The sequence below is a fragment of the Mizuhopecten yessoensis genome, unplaced genomic scaffold (assembly GCF_002113885.1).
Source record: "Mizuhopecten yessoensis strain PY_sf001 unplaced genomic scaffold, ASM211388v2 scaffold9049, whole genome shotgun sequence".
NCBI lineage: Eukaryota > Metazoa > Mollusca > Bivalvia > Pectinida > Pectinidae > Mizuhopecten > Mizuhopecten yessoensis.
Window position 1 is genome coordinate 1,439,189 of NW_018407853.1, and position 18,567 is coordinate 1,457,755.

The 18,567-nt window shown below is 40.4% G+C and overlaps 1 protein-coding gene across 2 annotated transcripts; it reads left to right on the top strand.

The window, feature by feature from the left end:
- Positions 1-5,692: 5,692 nt before the first annotated feature.
- LOC110457199 (glycine receptor subunit alpha-4-like) lies at positions 5,693-17,627 on the top strand. 2 transcript variants are annotated; one of them, XM_021508361.1, is made up of 8 exons: positions 5,693-5,940; positions 8,038-8,108; positions 10,357-10,424; positions 10,633-10,859; positions 11,544-11,626; positions 12,176-12,316; positions 12,797-13,176; positions 16,607-17,627. In XM_021508361.1, the coding sequence occupies exons 1-8, from the start codon at positions 5,840-5,842 to the stop codon at positions 16,766-16,768; spliced, it is 1,233 nt and encodes a 410-aa protein (XP_021364036.1). In that variant the 5' UTR covers positions 5,693-5,839; the 3' UTR covers positions 16,769-17,627. The 2 variants fall into 2 exon arrangements, with proteins under 2 accessions (XP_021364036.1, XP_021364037.1); XM_021508362.1 differs by lacking the exon at positions 8,038-8,108 and having other exon boundaries at positions 5,883-5,940.
- Positions 17,628-18,567: the final 940 nt, after the last annotated feature.

The window sequence follows — 18,567 nt, forward strand, 5'->3', positions numbered from 1 at the left end:
CCTTTGGGCCCCCCCCCCCCCCCCCATCCTTTTCCTCAGACCCAACGAAGGCAGTCAAAGACGGAATCTTATTAGGATCGGGCGAGAAGCCAACAACCTGATTCTTAGCCATGAAGGCAGGATCAGTGAGAAGGGTAACGGCAGAGTAATTCCTGGACCAATGGAGGCAAGAGGGGTGAGAAGACAAGGCATGAATCTCACCCCTCCTTTGACCTGAGGTCAGGGCAATAAGGAATACCACCTTGTAGGTAACAAACGTCAAGGAGGCAGACGCTAAAGGCTCATAAGGTTCCCGCATCACCGATTCGAGCACCAGTGGCAAATTCTACTGCGGAGCCAACTGTCGGACCCTATGCCTGTCCAACCCAACTAATCAAGGCAGAAAGAGAAGTGGACGAGCCTACCTCCAGCCTACCATGACTAGAGAGAACACTAGCAATGGCCGTGCGATAACCAGCGATAGTGCCAGGGGCAATATTGCGGTCCCTAAACAGCCAAAGAAGGAAGTTCGATATCACCTGGACAGTAGCCTTGATCGGATCAACCTTCCTGCCGACACACCAATCACAGTTAATCTGCCATCGTGACTGGTAGACGGCAGATGAGGAAGACCTAATTGATCGAGCGATGCGATCTGACACGTCCCTAGAAAAGCCCACCTGAGCGAGACCTCCTGAGATAGCTTCCACGCGTGAAGGTGGAGGATCTCCGGACGAGAATGCATCGTCCTGGACCGAGGCTGGCGAAGGAGGTTCGCTCTGAGGTGAAGAGCCAGGGGCTCTTCCACCAGAAGCGACAAAAGTGATAGCGAGGGAACACAGGATATGAGACCTGGTTTCCTCTGTCTCTCCAGATACGCGACAACTGTAGTGTTGTCCGTAGCCATACAAACCACATTGGAATGCAGAATATCCCGAAGAGACTGCAGAGCCAACAGAACAGCCCTCATCTCGAGCACATTGATGTGCTCCGAGAGCTGTTCCCTAGACCACTCCCCCGACCGGCAATGCCCGTCGAGATGAGCTTCCCACCCTGTCACGGATGCATCCGTGAACATGGTCATATAGGGAAACGGCTTGGACAAAGAAACCCCTCGGAGAACATTGTCCTGATGAGTCCACCAGCGTGCGAACTCCTTGACCGATTGGTTCAGAGGAAGCCAGGCTTCCCAATCGGTAGGAGTAGGAGTCCTTCAGATCTACTAAAGTCGCCCACATTCCCTCTCTCACGGAGGCGATAATACCCCGAGGAGTGTCCATCTTGAAGTGAGGAGAATTTACGTGCTTGTTGAAGGCACTAAGATCTATTATGGGACGTCACGCCCAGGACTTCTTCTGAACCAGAAACATTCTGTAGTAGAACCCGAGAGTGCATACCGACATAGGAACCTCCTCTACCGCACCCTTGGTAAGAATGGTCCTTACTTCCTGCTGGAGCGCCAGAGCCTTTTCCGGATCCCCCGGTCGAGGAAAACAGATCTTGGCTCTGACGCTAAGGGTGGATCCCAAACTCGTCGTCTGTCACGATCAAGGAGGGTTCTTACCCTTCTTACCCTTCCTTTTGTTGCCCTTGAAGGGAGGCTTATACTTGGGCTGCGCAGAAGACTGCGAAGCCGAAGGTTTAGCTTTCTTCTTAGGAGGCACTGACCCCTGCGAGGTACTGGCCTTCTCAGCCTGAATCCTCTTCACAAGAAGTGCAGAGGCAACCGAGTCATCCTTCAAATCCTTCTGAACAGAAGGAAGGGCCCCTCCAAAAAGAGCCCTGATCAGGGGGCAGTCAACAATCGGGAGCGGTAAGGCTCAAGGACTGGGCGGTTTTTCAAAACTGAAAACCGCCTAGCCAACAAGACATTGACGAGCGATTACACCTGTAAAGCTTTCAGCGCTCTCAATGCCCCGTTCAGGGCAGAGGTCACTCTGTCCTGAATGTCAGCCTGCTTTGTCTCTGTAATCCAACCCTCAGGCAAGTCGGATACCCTATATAGACAAACCGTCAGGTAGTCTATATAAGACAGCCAGAGCTGAAGACACAATAGTACCTTCTGGCAGAGAGCGGTTCGACCGAGCGGACACCCGAGGAGCCACCAAAGAACCCAAAAGGGTGTTGGACTCGGGGACAACATCATCGTCCTCTGCCACACCCACGCCCTCAGCGTACATAGCTTCCACACCATCCAGACCAAAAGCCTCGGGCGGAGGAAATGGGCCAGCCAGAGGGGCCAACTCGAGAGAAGGCTCCCCATAATGGCGTTTAGGTGCAGTGCGCCTAACGACCGTGGCTGTAGGTTTAGGGTTATTAGCCAAATCCTACCCTTGGACCCAGAGACCAACGAGCCTGCCCGAGAGGCAGAAGTCTTTAAGGTCCGACACACCTTCTAAGGACCGGCCGATAAGGCCCCCGAAGTAGCAGAATGCTGGGGGGGGGGGGGGGGGCAAACTGGCCTGCCTGTGACTGGGGCTGGCCACCTTGCCCAACGAGCGAAGGTGGACAGCATTTCCCTCCAGGTGGAAGCTGGCCTCCTGTCCAGCAAAACCAACACCTGGGGGGAAACCCCCAAGGGTCCCAGAAGAATTAATCTCCGGACCGGACCTAATAGGACCGGGTCCGGGTAACTGACCGGGAGAGTAAGCCTGACCAGCATTGGTGACGGGATTAGTGAGCTGCACGTCACTAATCCCGGTGGACACAGACAATCCCGAAAGAGAGTCTGTAGTCACACCAGGACCTGAACCCGAAAGAACAGGCCCGGCACCATGACTGTCCCCAACGACAGCACCACCATGAATGCCGGGATCACTGACAGAGTCAGTAACCGGCGGACGGTAGTCCCTACCCGAAGGCAAGCGCGAAAGCTTTCGGGCGTTCCCGGCCATTTCTATCCTGGCCTGTGCCAAGCCAGGGTCGGGCTGCCCCTCCCCTACTCCAGGGAGTTCCTGAACAGGAGGGGGCCACCCCAGAGACAGTACAACCAGATCACAGAGAGCTGGTGGCACGACCCCTACCTCTCTTGTCCCCTCGCTTACCGGAAGGTGCAGATGCATATCTCTTACGGAGAACCGAGGGTCGTTTGGGAACAACGAAGGCCTTGTCCTGAGATTCAGTCTGTGAACAAAGTTCACAAACCGAAACCTCACTGCAAGGATGACACTGGGGACAAAGCTCCAAAGCGAAAGTAAACGAAGTTTACAAGCAGACAAACACGGGAAAAAAATATAAAATACGATAGTACAAAGTACGCAACGGAGAAAGAATTTCACCCTTAATATAAATCCGAAACGGTTATTATATATAACGTTTGCCGAAACAAACAACTGTCACTAAAATAAACAGAAGTCGGAAATTTTCACACAATAATGGCGGACCGCGTGGCACACCACCGGCACACGTGGAGTAAAATAGCCGGCCGTAAAAGGTACACAAATAATTTTCAACAATAAATAATTATAGTTATAAGGGCAGATGGGTATAAACCAAGCAAACTGCGCAATAAATTGAGTTGACACTCAAACCTAACCGACAAAACTAGGTTTTGATATGGAGCAAGCTCCGGGCCGTCAGCAGGCAGCAGGCGAGTTAAAAAGAAGAGGAAGGGAGATCACTCCGTGGCTCTGTCGTCGAGATATTGGTTACGTCACGGTAGGGAGGTAGGGAGATTTGAATCTTTTGTTTTTGGGCTACAATGATGGGTGTAGGTATTGTATATGCATACTAAAGTTATGGTAATAATTACTGAAATGAAATTACATTTACAGAATAGGACATATAAAGTGGGGAGATCAAGATTTAGATAAATTTCGTAAATTTCGAAATCAAAGTTAAGTGTAATAGTTCAGAAATCGAGATACAATGCATTAAGAATATCTTCACGATCACAAAAACACCATGCATACTATTGTCGTGAATTGTATTTTGCTCTTAAAATGAGCAGCAAAAACCTCACATAATCGTGCTAACAGTCCGCAACCAATGCTCTCTATACACGCTACAAACCTCAAATACCACTAATCTCGTTTGGTAACACGTTTCATGTTACAGAGTAGACGAATACGATTCAAAAATGTATTACCAAGCAATTATATGAAAACATTATATATTCATATCAAGTATTGTACCAGTTGGGTGAGCAGTGTAGTGATAGGGCCAATATTTCAGCAACATTTTTTTTTTTTTTTTTATTATGTTTCATACCTCAGACGAATCAGTCCAATTATGTGATAATTGTTTCTCTGTGAAATCAAAACACATTGCTGTTTGGATTTAATGTTTTCTGGTCAAAAACGTCAGGAGGAGGGAGTTTTTGTAGTGCTTGATTTATAATTATTCATATTGTAAGTATTCAGCAATGATATACAAATCATCCATTTTTCAACTTCTGGCTCTAAGGTCATTCAACGAAGCATATTGACCCATTATATCCTGACACGAATTCTGAAAGAACACAAATCATCGCCTCAAATATCTGAAATATTACATCAGCTGTAGCCTTCAAACGATACATGGCGTTTGTTTGCATCGTCATCAAAGCTCTCTGTTAATATTCTGTATCGTCCGCCTTTCAGATAATCACGCATAGATAGAACCGACCCCCTGTGCCTAAAGTTTATCCTATGTTGCAAGTGCACAGGGTATATTGACAGTTTTGTACCTAACTGTGAAACCCATCATATTGCATCAAAGTATCTTGAAGCCGTAGATATAATGACAGAGGAGAGGCGTTGGAACGATACAGCAAACGAAATAACACTGAACAATGACATGCTGATACAATGCATAATGAACTGTATTACATCCGTTATCAGCAACGAAAGCCGTCCAAATATTCTGTCTAACATGTTAAAGCATGGATAAAAGCCAAAACCGTATACCTTGCAAGGGGTATAAAGACATGTGTAAAGAAAGGTCATCTGGAGTAAATAGAAATTTTGATCTTGATTAACTGTTCAAATTAGATATAAAAAATATATTTTGGCAAATGGTTCGTATTGCGGCCGTGAGCCGGGTTCAAATTAATTGATTTTGATGTTTGTTATATAATACAGCCAGTAGCTTTCACAGTGACCATCACCGTCTAGGGAATTGATGCCAGTGAATTCACAAAGCAAATATAGGAGGCTGATTTTATATAAACCTATCGTGATAAATTGTTTAAAAGCTTTCAAGTTTCAAAAGCAAACATATCGGATTCATGTTATTTGATAGGTATTTTGTAGGATAGGGAATGATCACGACTCGAGTTTCAAAAAGAACTGGCTGCTGGTCGATCTAATTGTCCCGCCTGGTATCATGTTAAGCAGTCGGTTGTATATTCCTACACGTCCACAGCTGGTAAACGCCATTTTCATATGTCATTGATCGCTTCTGATACATAATTGAACAGCGTTACACAATATCACTGTTAAATTGATCAGCAAATATTCACATCCCGGCTTCTAATCATGTGTCAGTGGCCGTATCATAGGTCGTCTCAAACACAAGTTGTGAAACAAACGTGTGGCATATCACAAGGCGACTCAAACACAAGTTGTGAAACAAACGTGTGGCATATTACAAGGCGACTCAAACACAAGTTGTGAAACAAACGTGTGGCATATCACAAGGCGAATCAAACACAAGTTGTGAAACAAACGAGTGGCATATCACAAGGCGACTGAAACACAAGTTGTGAAGCAAACGTGTGGCATATCGCAAGGCGACTCAAACACAAAGTGTGAAACAAACGTGGGGCATATTACAAGGCGACTCAAAAACAAGTTGTGAAACAAACGTGGGGCATATCACAAGGCGACTCAAAAACAAGTTGTGTATACCAGTGTATATCGTGTGGCAGAGTGGAAGAAGTATGTATGGACTCAGGAACATTTCGATAGTTTTCATTGTGTTAACAACGTTGCCATATTTTCTACATTGTCAACATGTCCTAAACAGCTACAACAAAACAAGGTATGTTATCTTGATTTATGTTATATAAATGACGTTGTATTGTGCCTTTTATTTGTGTGGTTTATATCGGCTTACAAATAACAAAAAAGGAATGTTTACACAAAGATGTTAAAGTTAACGTTAAAATTATACCACAGTGACAATTTAGTTCGATATTTGTACCGTTTTGACGTCGTCAAGTCACATTCATATCGCAGTATACCTTATCGGTAAGCACCATAAAATGTTTTCTATGTCAGAGAATCAATGAAATTATCATTGGGTTAAGATGCAACCTGAACCGATAACTGAGATGTAACTTCCAAATGAATTTCATATCAATAATATTTCCCCTCGCTCTACTTATTTATTGACATTTACCTTGTTATACTTAGTATGTCATCAAGTAAAACTACCGCTTTTGTCATATGTCGTTAAGGAATATCATAACTTTAGTTACATATCTACATGAAGACCATCATTTGTATCCATCTATAACAGGGTTTAGACCACTAACACCACCCATTGGAGACCCCTCCTGTTTTACCTGAATACGAGAAAGCATCGCCACTTCCCCAAAATTCAACTTTTCTCGCTGGACGTGAATTCTGAGCTGCTGGTGAATTCAATGCTACAGGACGGAAACCTTTATTATTGATTTTCCTGCCCTTTAAATATTTCCCTGTCACTTAGCCCATCATTATATTAGTTTGTTTCTGAATGGCTGCCAATATCATCGTCATGGTTTGGTACTCTTTGTCAGACACGTGGTCCTTTATTTTATTTATTATTAAGCGTTCGTGTTTACTGTCAGCATTGAATACTCGAAGTAACATTTTAAAATTAGCGTTCCGTGTGACGTTTTTTTTTTCGGCTGAATAAATTGTTCCCGTTAATCACCGGCCACGGCACGTCTCATGGGTGTAACATTTCTTCATGGGTGTTACATTTCTGTACTTGGACCCACATAAGGCGTTTTCTCGGTACCGTTCCTGTTTTAAGGAGTAACTTTGCGATGAAAGGGTGATCTCATCTAGTCTGAACGGATTTTTGCTGGTACCAAGTGTACACAAACTTTGCCTCTTAGAGCTGGCATATGGGTAGAGAATCTTCTTGGTCACCGGTCAAATGTTCAGCTTTTAGCACAGAAACAATTCTTTATGGGATCCAAAATTGATTCTGACTGGACCTTTGTTCTAGCAGAATGAGTCAGTTTGTTTCTGGTTCAGGATGGTGTCTGGAAAAGGTCATTTTCCTCGATTTAAGTGCTTTTAAGAATAACGTTGATGTTCCTCACTACAATATGGAAACTTTACGGATCAATATCGCCTCTTTGTGGAATGGCATATTGACAACTTCGGTCGAGCAAAAAAACGCATTCTACCTTACTTCCATTTCATTTACAACGGCAACGTTTTCTAGTTCCGGGTATGGCACATGGTCTTCACGACTATGCATTCGTGTTAACCAAAATATTTGTTATTGTGGTGAGTTTTCCACCTTTCCGGAGAGTAAACGCTATTGTAACTCAGTGTGGTTAAATCCATTCGGAAATTTGTGGTTGGTTTTGACTTTTTCAGACTTTCTTAGTTAGGTTTCTAGAGCAGGCAAGGTAAAGTTAGACAGTTATTCGTTATTCGTTATTCGCTTTTCGAAATAACGAATAACTGTCCAACTTTACTTTGCTTCCAGAGCACTGTATTTGCTGTTGGCCAAGTCTCTGTTGTCGCCTCTTAGTCTCATTTGCTCGAAACATTTTCAATATGTAGCGACTTATCGATGTTTGTAGTTCCTTAATCAAAGCAGGCTTTTTTTACACACAGGATTACTCGATCATACGGTTTGGACACATTTGATGCACTTCTGTTTGTTCGCTAATAAGTTTTTACTTGAATAAAGTAACCATATAACTGTTGGACTTAGTAAACACACTTTAATCTGCTTCTGATATGCTATACAAAGTACTGTTGGACACGATATATATTTTACCTCTGGTATGTTAAACACTGTACTGTTGGACGTGATGCGGTTTATTTGTCTAAAATTGGTATAATAAGTAATATTATTCTATGTTATGTTGGACAGGGCGTATATTTCACCGCTTTTAATGTTTTACAGACAAGAAGTCCTAAAGGCGCTCTTGAACGAAAGTAGATATGACTCCAAACTATCTCCTGAGTTTGAGGACGGTTAGTACCATTCATTACCGAACAATTTTGCGACACAATAGAAGGCGTTTCATGACGACGGTGTCTTTCAGACTGTGGTCCGTTATTCTCATCTATAAACAATGATGAAGGAAAAACAATGTAGAGGAAAATCATGCATAAAGCTTTTGTTAATTTTATAGTTGACCTGGTTTGGAGTCGAGTAAATAGCCAGTCAGCATCTCGTTGATCGAGCAAAAAGTAAAACGGGAGGACCTTAAAGACTTTTGACCAAAAATGGATCACTCATGATAAAATGCCTATCATTTTGAAAAATTGTCAGCAATTCATGTTTAACAATGATGTAGCCAGATTACCATGCAACATGTTAGTGCAGAGAATGATAATTTACGATCTTAATTAACAAAGGAAGACTTATTTCAAACTAACCAGCTTATATATTTTTACGTTTGTAAAAAGATGATGCATGCGAGGACTGTGTCTTCTTTTTTGGACTATAAAAATAGAAATAATTATATTTATACAAATTCAAAAGATCATTACTAGACGTTTAGATGCCAGTTAAGGTTTGAATATTCCAAGCGTAAGATATTGCAAAATTCAAGTGTAGATAATTTTTGTATACCGGCATTAAAAAACAACAAAAAACAACAAACAACAAAAATCCGGAATCACTTACTATTGTTGCCAGAACGTGCGAAAAATGAAGTCTACGTGTTATTTGCATCTGCACGAACACTTTTTTTTAATATTTTCCCTTTGAAATAACTAAAATTGATTCTCTGAATATTCAATATCTATTTGGGGTACTCTCACCAGCTCTCTTTTAAACGTATGGCCGTTTATTGTGCCTTGGCATTTTAAATGTCATTACGACCAATGATGACGAAAACATCTTTTTTTTCTTTTTGTAATTATTTATTTTCCACTTTTGTTTACATAATATTTATGACATGACAAAAGAATACATTCACATGCATACACACACACATACACACACACATACACACACACATTCAACACACATACACACACACATACACATACACTTTCTTATTGTATTTAATTTTCCTCTTTGTCGCCATCATCTTTTTCTTATCATAATCACGATCATCATTAATATCATCATTATCTTTTCATTAAGATAATCTATATCGTCATAATCTTCGTCTTTATACTCATAATCATCATCATCATCATCATAAAAAAAATCAATTTTTCATCATCATCATTATCACCATCACTATCATCTTTTGAACATTTCATCAATTATCATCATCAAGAACACTATTGTCATAATTTGCAGACAAGCAAAGAAGAATTCTTATTATGTTTACATGTACACACACACATACACACACACACACTATTCTTACATTCACTTTGCACGCCCATACCTACACAAAAAGAAAGAAAACATTGAAAAAGGCAGATTGAGATTGAGAGACAGAAAGATGTGTTCATTATGTATTACAGTCTGTCATATATATGTCTTATACTGTTATACATACAATTATGCATATTAATAAATACATACATTTGAAAAAAGAGAAAAGAAGGAAGGCAGAGAAAAAAAGTCCATGGGATGATGAATTTATAGTCCATGGGATGATGAATGTATATTTCTGTTGGATCATCGTATTTAATCATACCACATTGTATTCGTAAATCAGTTTGCATAAAATAGGAGCAACGAAGTTTGCTATAGCGCGAAATCATTTCAGTACTCTGTCATGTTTTGTCAACACTGTCACTTCATCGATTTCCTATATTTAATGCCAATATTTACCTATACTATGTGCGTATATTATTACAGTCGGCGTAAATTATTCAATGCGTAATATAAATAATTTAATGGAATGGATACTTTATTCAAATACTGCTTTTCCTAAAAATACAGTTTATGGTAATATTTATGATTGAAATGAGATGAATATCTGTCTATTTCAGTTTAACAACGTTACACGAAATTGTGTTATTGTTCGATAGCATTCAGTATCCAAACAAGATTTTTTGAGATGTAAATTTCTTGATGTTTAACCTCATATAAAACATACGCCGATACACAAATATTCAAGGATAAAATGAGGTCTAAAACATGATTCTACAACAAGGTCATGCTCAATATTAGTTATAAAAATAAGAAAGAAGTCGTTTTAAAACAGAGATATATACAAACTCTAAACTTGGTTTATGAATCAGTATCAGAATACCATAAACACTTGCTTATACGTATTTAAATTAACAAATATATATATCTTTTTGACAGATATCCCCACGAATGTGACCATTCAGATTTACATTATGAGTATCAACACACTAACCGAGGTTACCATGGTGAGTACATTTTTAAGTTATACTTATATTAAATACATAGTTACAGTTATGCAATCTAATGTGCTCCCTGGATGAAATATGTATGTGTTTCTAACTAGCTCAACATAGCCTCAATGCAATACACGTGAGTTTATCAAATTATTTAACCTGGTATGCATCCACCGCTTGTACTTACTTACATTTTCTGTCTGCTACGCCATATGTCCAGGACTACACGATGACGATATTCCTGCGCCAGAAGTGGGCGGACAAGCGTCTGGCATACCAGCCAGTCAAGGGTATGACTATGTTGGAGCTTAACAGCCGTATGATAGAGAAGGTCTGGGTACCAGACACCATTTTCTCTAACGAGAAGACAGCAAACTTTCACGAGGTGACAGTCCCGAACCGACTGATGCAACTTTATCCAAATGGAACTGTGTTTTACAGTGTGAGGTAAACGTTTGTTTGAAAACCTATAAAATAAACAAATATAAAGGGAAAGAAAAAACGGGAAATTTGGCTGTTTATCTTCATAATACAACATAAAAGAGGATGATTTTTTTCCGAATTAATTAATTGAAGGTTTGTAAAGACAAAGGACATTATTATCGATAAATCACAAATGCGATTGTTACTGTGGTAGTGCCAACATGGCGACAGTTGGAACATCCACTTATAACATCAACCAAATATAAGGATGTTCCGTTATATTTGAATGACCAATGCACAAACGGAACTGACGTCACAATACCAAAGGATAGCTAATGCATTGTGGATACATTAAGGATGTCGGGAGTATAACATATCTCTCAATAGACTACTTATACATTGTACAAACTAGCACAGTCAACTAACGGGTGTAATTTTGTAGACAAGAATCCTTTAGCATATCATGGTTACATCAATGCACAGAGTTTTCCGTGACTCTGTCTTGTACAGCGTATTTAGGGCGTTGTCTTAATTTTGTAATAATCAAACAATATTAAAAGTGTTATGTCTCTTCGACTCGAAAAGACAAAACATCGAGAATCGAATCTTAATCTCGTACTTTTGGGGAGAAAAGACGAAACAACGAAATGCCATAAATCAGCCACTTTAGTCAAATTATGATAATATTTTATGTGTACACCTTATCAGGGTATCGATGACATTATCCTGTGACATGAAGCTGGTGGCTTATCCTTTGGACTCCCAGCATTGCCTCATCGCCATCGAAAGTTGTAAGTCAGACCATACATATACAGCTCCGATAGGAGATCATTAATATATTGTTGTGTTTAGAAATTAAGGGTACATTTTACAGATATATACCCAGTAAGTGAAACAAAATATTTTGATATGTCCGATTAATATTGCATTGCCAAGCAAACGACATGCATCTTGTCATTCTTATTACATGATACCAAAATGTTTTCGATTGAGTCAAGTCAGGAATATTTTTCCGTCAAGGTTATATTATATTTCTTCTTTGTTTTCGAACATTTCTAAGCTTATCGAATGTTATCTTCATAAAAAAACACATAAATGAATTATTTTTGTGTATTTTCAATTTAATAGATATGTTCCCTGAATTTCTGAAATGGCTTTGTAAAATAACGTGTACTGCTATGAAAATTCTTATATACAAAATTAATCAAAATGATTAAATATATAGGATTAGCACAGTTTATTTTTACTGATGGCATATACAAGAAAGTATAGTCAAATAATTCGAAAAGAAGTAAGAACGATGCTAAGAGATTAATTTTTGATTTTTTTCCCGTTTACAGACAGCTACTCCACGGAGAATGTGGTATTCCAGTGGCACCCTAACGAAGCTATCCGGATGATGTCGGATAGACTCCTCCCTCAATTCTTCTTCTCTGATGACGTAACATTTGAAAGCCACTGTACAAGGACCTACGGTGAAAGTAAATTAGAAAATGCTTTTACTTTTCATATTAACTGTACATCGGGTAACAATAATTGTTATAGATTTAGTTTACCTTTTTTCTTTTAATCATTTATTTGAAAGTTTTTTAAAATTAAAACTGCCCCTTAATTTAATTCGGTTAACTTCATTTCTATGCTTCACATCGATGCATCTATACTTTAAGTACACATATATTGATCAAACAAATATTTATAATGTTCATTTTTCATTCTTTATCAATATCGTTAGTTGGTCTCCTAGTTGTGGATCAGAAGGAGCCCTCTGATAGACTTGAGACACAAGGGATGTATTTACTTATAACTCGATGATGTTGTGGCAATATTGTAGATATTAGTAACTAACCGTGCATATATTGATCAAACAATTTATTTCTAAACAAATCCTCTTCTTATTTGCTATGAGCAGCTCTATAAATAGCAAAATTATCTTCAGCGCATTTTGCATTCTCTCTGACAAGGTGGAACATTTTCCTGTCTAGAGGCCAAACTTCATCTTACCAGGAACAACGGCTATTATATCGCACAGATCTTCATCCCAAGCATCCTCATCGTCGCGCTGTCTTGGGTCTCGTTCTGGGTGGACGCGGAGGCCACGCCTGCTCGAGTCTCATTGGGTGTCCTCACAGTTCTCACCATAACGACGCAGAGTTCCGGTGCACGCTCCGCCCTTCCGCGTGTGTCCTACATCAAAGCAATCGACGTATGGATGTCTACCTGTCTAATATTCGTATTTGCCTCCCTCCTCGAATATGCATGCGTTAACGTTCTGACACGTAAACGTCGCTCCAGAATGATGTCTGCTCTCCAGCTTGAACCAGATGGCATGTTGGTGACTAAGGTAGGTATATATTTAACTACTGAGGTGGAATAAAAACGTTTAATAAAATCACTGTAAATACAAAATCAGTTTAAAACATAACGAATAGAATCGTAACAAGGATCTATACATATATCATAACGTTATACAATGCTGAAGTCATATTCCGTCTTTGCGTATTGCAGAGTTATCTTCTCTTTGGAGCAGGTATTGATTGTTACGTCATTGGGTTGTGAGAGTAACGTCATCAATTTTTTAGAATACGACGTAATTTTCGCACACAAACCAATGACGTAACAATCAATACCTGCTCCCAAGAGAAGATAACTCTGCAATACACAAAGACGGAATACAACTGCATAATAAGTATCCTCTAATGCCGGTGACTACGTCATATTGTCCTATAATATGTGTGGCGAATTGGCACTTTTGGTGTGTGAGCATCAAACATTGTGCTACTTTGTATGCTTTAAATGAAATGTATTTTTGGCTGCGGTGAATGCATCGAAATGATCTGAATGGTTATGGAGAGAGGTGGTGATTGCAATGGCAAGGTTTTGTTGGTGGTGGTGCTGATATGTAGCAGTGAGGGGGTTATTGGAGGTAAACGTAATGCTAAAGCGCGATTGAAGCTGTGTTTTTGAACTGCTGTAAGCTGATTGAATGAGTTCATTATTGCAATGCAAATAATGGCAGTGGCGGTGGCTTAACGCTGGTGCTGGTGGTTGTTATGAAAAAGGTATGTGGCGATGGGGAAACGACAAATGGTGGTGGTTGCAATGTTGTTGTGCTGTGATGGTAAGGATACGTGTGGTTGATTTCTATGTTAAAACATCGTGTCGTAATGATGAGGGCGAGGATGCCTGGATTCTGGGTGGAGGGTGTTGCGCTGCAGTGGGTAGTGGTGATTGCGATATGATGGTGGGTGAGATTTGCTGTGGTTATGGTTGCTGGTTTCTGTTGAATGAGTGGTGCTTTGGTGCTGTTTGCGGTGATTGGTATCAGTGTTGAAGGAGTGGTGCTTTGGTGCTGTTTCCGGTGATTGGTATCAGTGTTGAAGGAGTGGTGTTTTGGTGGTAATGGTGGCTAGTTTCGTGGTGAGCTAGTGATTCTGGGGTGTTGGAGGTGACTGGTTTCAGTGTTGAAGGAGTAGTGTTTTGATGGTGATGGTGTCTAGTTTTATGCTGAAGGGGTGATGCTGTGGTGGCTGATTTCTGTTGTTGAATTGATGGTGCTATGATGATGAGAGTATTAAGTTATGTGGTGAGGGAAGGATACTGTGGTGGTGAGGAGGGCTGGTGTCTGTGTGTTCAGGGAGCTGTGTCGTAGTGGTGAGGATGGCTGGTTTCTCAGTGTTCATAGAGCTGTGGCGTGGTGGTGATGACACACAAGTAGCTGGCTTCTGTGTGTTCAGGGGACTGTGTCGTGGTGGTGAGGATATCTGGTTTCTGTGTGTTCAAGGAGCTGTGTCATGGTGGAGATGGTACCAATGTATCTGGTTTCTGTGGGTTCAGTTCAGGGGGCTGTGTCGTGGTGGTGAGGATGGCTGGTTTCTCAGTGTTCAGGGAGCTGTGTCGTACTGGTGAGGATGGCTGGTTTCTCAGTGTTCATAGAGCTGTGTCGTGGTGGTGATGACACACAAGTAGCTGGCTTCTGTGTGTTCAGGGGACTGTGTCGTGGTGGTGAGGATATCTGGTTTCTGTGTGTTCAAGGAGCTGTGTCATGGTGGAGATGGTACCAATGTATCTGGTTTCTGTGTGTTCAGTTCAGGGGGCTGTGTCGTGGTGGTGAGGATGGCTGGTTTCTCAGTGTTCATGGAGCTGTGTCGTGGTGGTAATGGTACAAATGTAGCTGGTTTCTGTGTGTTTAGGAGGCTGTGTCGTGGTGGTGAGGGTAGCTGTTTTCTGTGCGTTAAATTTCGGGAGCTTTGTCGTAGTGGTGAGGATATCTGGTTTCTGTGTGTTCAGGAGGCTGTGTCGTGGTGGTGAGGGTAGCTGTTTTCTGTGCGTTAAATTTCGGGAGCTTTGTCGTAGTGGTGAGGGTAGCTGGTTTATGTGTGTTCAGGGACCTGTGTCGTGGTGGTGAGGGTATTTGGGTTCTGTGCGTTAAGTTAAGGGAGCTTTGTTGTTCTGGTAAGGTTGGCTGGTTTCTGTGTTCCGGGAGCTATGTCGTGGTAGTGAGGGTAGCTGGTTTCTGTGCGTTAAGTTTAGGGAGTTTGTCGTAGTGGTGAGTGTAGCCGAGATCTGTGTGTTCAGGGACCTGTGTCGTGGTGGTGAAAGTAGTTCGGTTCTGTGTGTTCAGGGACCTGTGTCGAGGTGGTGAGGGTAGCTGGTTTATGTGTGTTCAGGGAGCTGTGTAATGGTAGTGAGGGTAGCTGGTTTATGTGTTTTCAGGGAGCTGTGTAATGGTAGTGAGGGTAGCTGGTTTCTATGCATTAAGTTCAGGGAGCTTTGTCGTGGTGGTGAGGGTAGCTGGTTTCTGTGTGTTCAGGGACCTGTGTCGTGGTGGTGAGGGTCGCTGGTTTTTGTGTGTTCAGGGACCTGTGTCGTAGTGGTGAGGGTAGCTGGTTTCTGTGTGTTCAGGAAGCTATGTCGTGATGGTGAGGGTAGCTGGTTTCTGTGTGTTCAGGAAGCTATGTCGTGATGGCGAGGGTAGCTGGTTTCTGTGCGTTCAGGGAGCTATGTCGTGATGGTGAGGGTAGCTGGTTTCTGTGTGTTCAGGAAGCTATGTCGTGATGGTGAGGGTAGTTTTACCATAAGCGTGACGATTGACATTGACATTCCAGCTTCACCCATGGTAACACTATTGATACAATATTCAAGGTTTCCTCTTATTGTCGTGAATAACCGTTATTGATGTAGACCACTAACGGACGCTATTTCAACACATGGTTTGGTAAAATGTGAATTTGTGAAAACAATTGGCAGATTTTAAGGTTGCGTTCAATCTCATGTCGGGAAATCTAATGCACCCCTGTTGAACACAATGTACGATGTTTTCTACAATGCTCTTTAGTATCTGTGTGCTTCCGTACTTTGACCAAGTAGCAGAAGACGCTAACACTAAGGACAAATCTGTACAGGTCCTTTCTATGCCTTTCTTTGTTCATATTCTCCCATAATTCTATCGATTTTGAGTTTGAACTGCGGTTTTGTTCACATTTTAGAAATCTTTAGTATTTTACACATACACACACACACAAACATGTATGTATAAGATATTATGATTTACAGTAACTGTTTAAGCGGTGGTGGTCAATGCCAAATTGGTAACCTTTTGTTTTTGCTAAGGGGTTAGTGAATGTTTCTAAGCAGGACTGATAACTTAAGAACTAGGAAACATAGCACTGTAACAAACCTTGTTCACACCGTTAATTTTTGAACTAGTGCCTCGCTTTTCAGAAAATTGGGGTTTAGTTATTAATGCTTAAGAGCTTTTTATATCGCTTCAGAGTCTTCCTGCAACGAACATCCGGAAGTCGGGTATGGTGGTATTCGGCCATTCTAAAAAAGCAAAGATGGTAGATAAAATATCACGAGTTACCTTCCCTGCCACGTTCGTAATATTCAATGTGGGATTTTGGACCTATTTCAAACTTCACAATCCAGGCTAAGACGTAAGCAAGGACAACTAACGATTTACCTTTTTTTATTATGATATACCTGCGTCAACCATTGTGCGGTTGATAAGTTTGGTATCGCTGCATAACTGTGTGTACTTTGGGAAAGAGAGCTGATAAGTTGTTACGGCCTGCCCAGCTCCATTAGACTTTAAACAATAGAACATGATTTGACTGCATTTAACTCGCCTTAAATTCAAGCAATCCATAAGATTTTTGGCTTGGCAGATAGCTATATGCAAGCACAACTATGGACGTATTATGACGGGCCAACTGGAATTGATGCGGAAAGAAACTAAACGTGAAACCTTGTTTATCAACTTAACTTAAACAATTGTTAACTTTATGCCTTGACCTTTTGTAAATGTAGTAGATTGTTTACGAAATATATCCATCGGAACGGTATCACCTTCCAGACCACGAGAACTCTTGTTTCTCCAAAGAGTAATACCAACTTCGCGCGTCTACGCCAATAAGAGTACTTAGTGGAAGTTGATGAAACATGTATTGCAATTGTTTTAAAAGAAATAAAGTGGTAAAATGGTTCAACGTACAATTACTTACAAAGTCTATGCATGTTTTGGAATTTCATTATTGTATGTAAACATCATTTAAATATGATAACATTGATTGTATATATTTTAAGCATAGTAGATATTTGATTCATTATTTCCCTCGTTGGTTTTGATAACACATTTGGTAATTCGAGTGAGTGAGATGTTTACCTGTATCCATTACTTGTATATAGTTGTCTTTCTTACTTATATAAATGAGCATATATGATTGTTTTGTCCTTTACCTTTTATTAAAGTAACAATCATCAGTGTCAAAAACCTGATATGTAATACAAAATAAAAACAACTTATAAAAAACTAATTGGTTGTTTATGATGTTTCATTGCTATGAGTGTTAGACCCGTTCATTGTTATAATTATCTATCGTTAAATGGATTTTTACAAGGATTAACATTTCGACATTTCTAACACAAACCGCACCCTCTCATTTCAAATTATAAATATTGACATGAATATGACAGGACCGTTGCTAAATTTCCTGTCTATATGTAGACGTTTGACAAAACAAAGTGGTGATAAAATATGAAATGATCATGAAAACGTTATTCATGCGTATTGCAGTGCAAACAGAACATCCTGTATTAGTTACTCCTCAAAATGGGAAACAGTTCTTCCCTGTGATATATCGCTATGCTTTAGGTATATTCTAGACAATATGTATTTTCGCTCGTTTTAACTTTAATGCCAGTGGTGAGTTCCTAGTGGACAGAATAGCATTGTATACAATTAAATGTTTTCTTCAATTTGATTTCTGTATCGACAAACTATTTTGAAATTTTAGCGTCCTTTCTTTATACTTCTATTCGGTGATTGTTTTAACGGATGTCTCTGATGCCGCAAACAAAACCGATTTTCGTGAATTGAGTGGTGATAGTATGAAAAAAAAATGACAATATGAATATGATTTTTACTGGTTCATATAGGTATGATATAGCAATATTTCAAAAGACAATATTTCCTCATGAAGAAGAAACTTGGATTGAAATCACTCGGTACGAGTTTTATATATATATGATTTAAGAATCATGTCTTAAGGAAACCCGTACCACTACTAAGAAACTATTACTTGGTACCGGAAACTGGCAGGACTATAGCTTTGATAAATCATTTCTGAAAAGAAAACAGTTCTTTGCGGGACTTTCATGCTAAATTATATAACGATAAAATAAACAAACTTTGTCATACTGCAAAGAAAAATGTCGCACGGTGATTGGTCGA

Excerpts from the sequence above, each read along its gene's own strand:
- LOC110457199 (XM_021508361.1), top strand. The coding sequence starts at position 5,840 with ATGTATGGACTCAGGAACATTTCGATAGTTTTCATTGTGTTAACAACG. Across the intron at positions 10,425-10,632 it reads CACTAACCGAGGTTACCATG|GACTACACGATGACGATATT; the intron begins GTGAGTACATTT and ends CCATATGTCCAG. Across the intron at positions 11,627-12,175 it reads CCTCATCGCCATCGAAAGTT|ACAGCTACTCCACGGAGAAT; the intron begins GTAAGTCAGACC and ends TCCCGTTTACAG.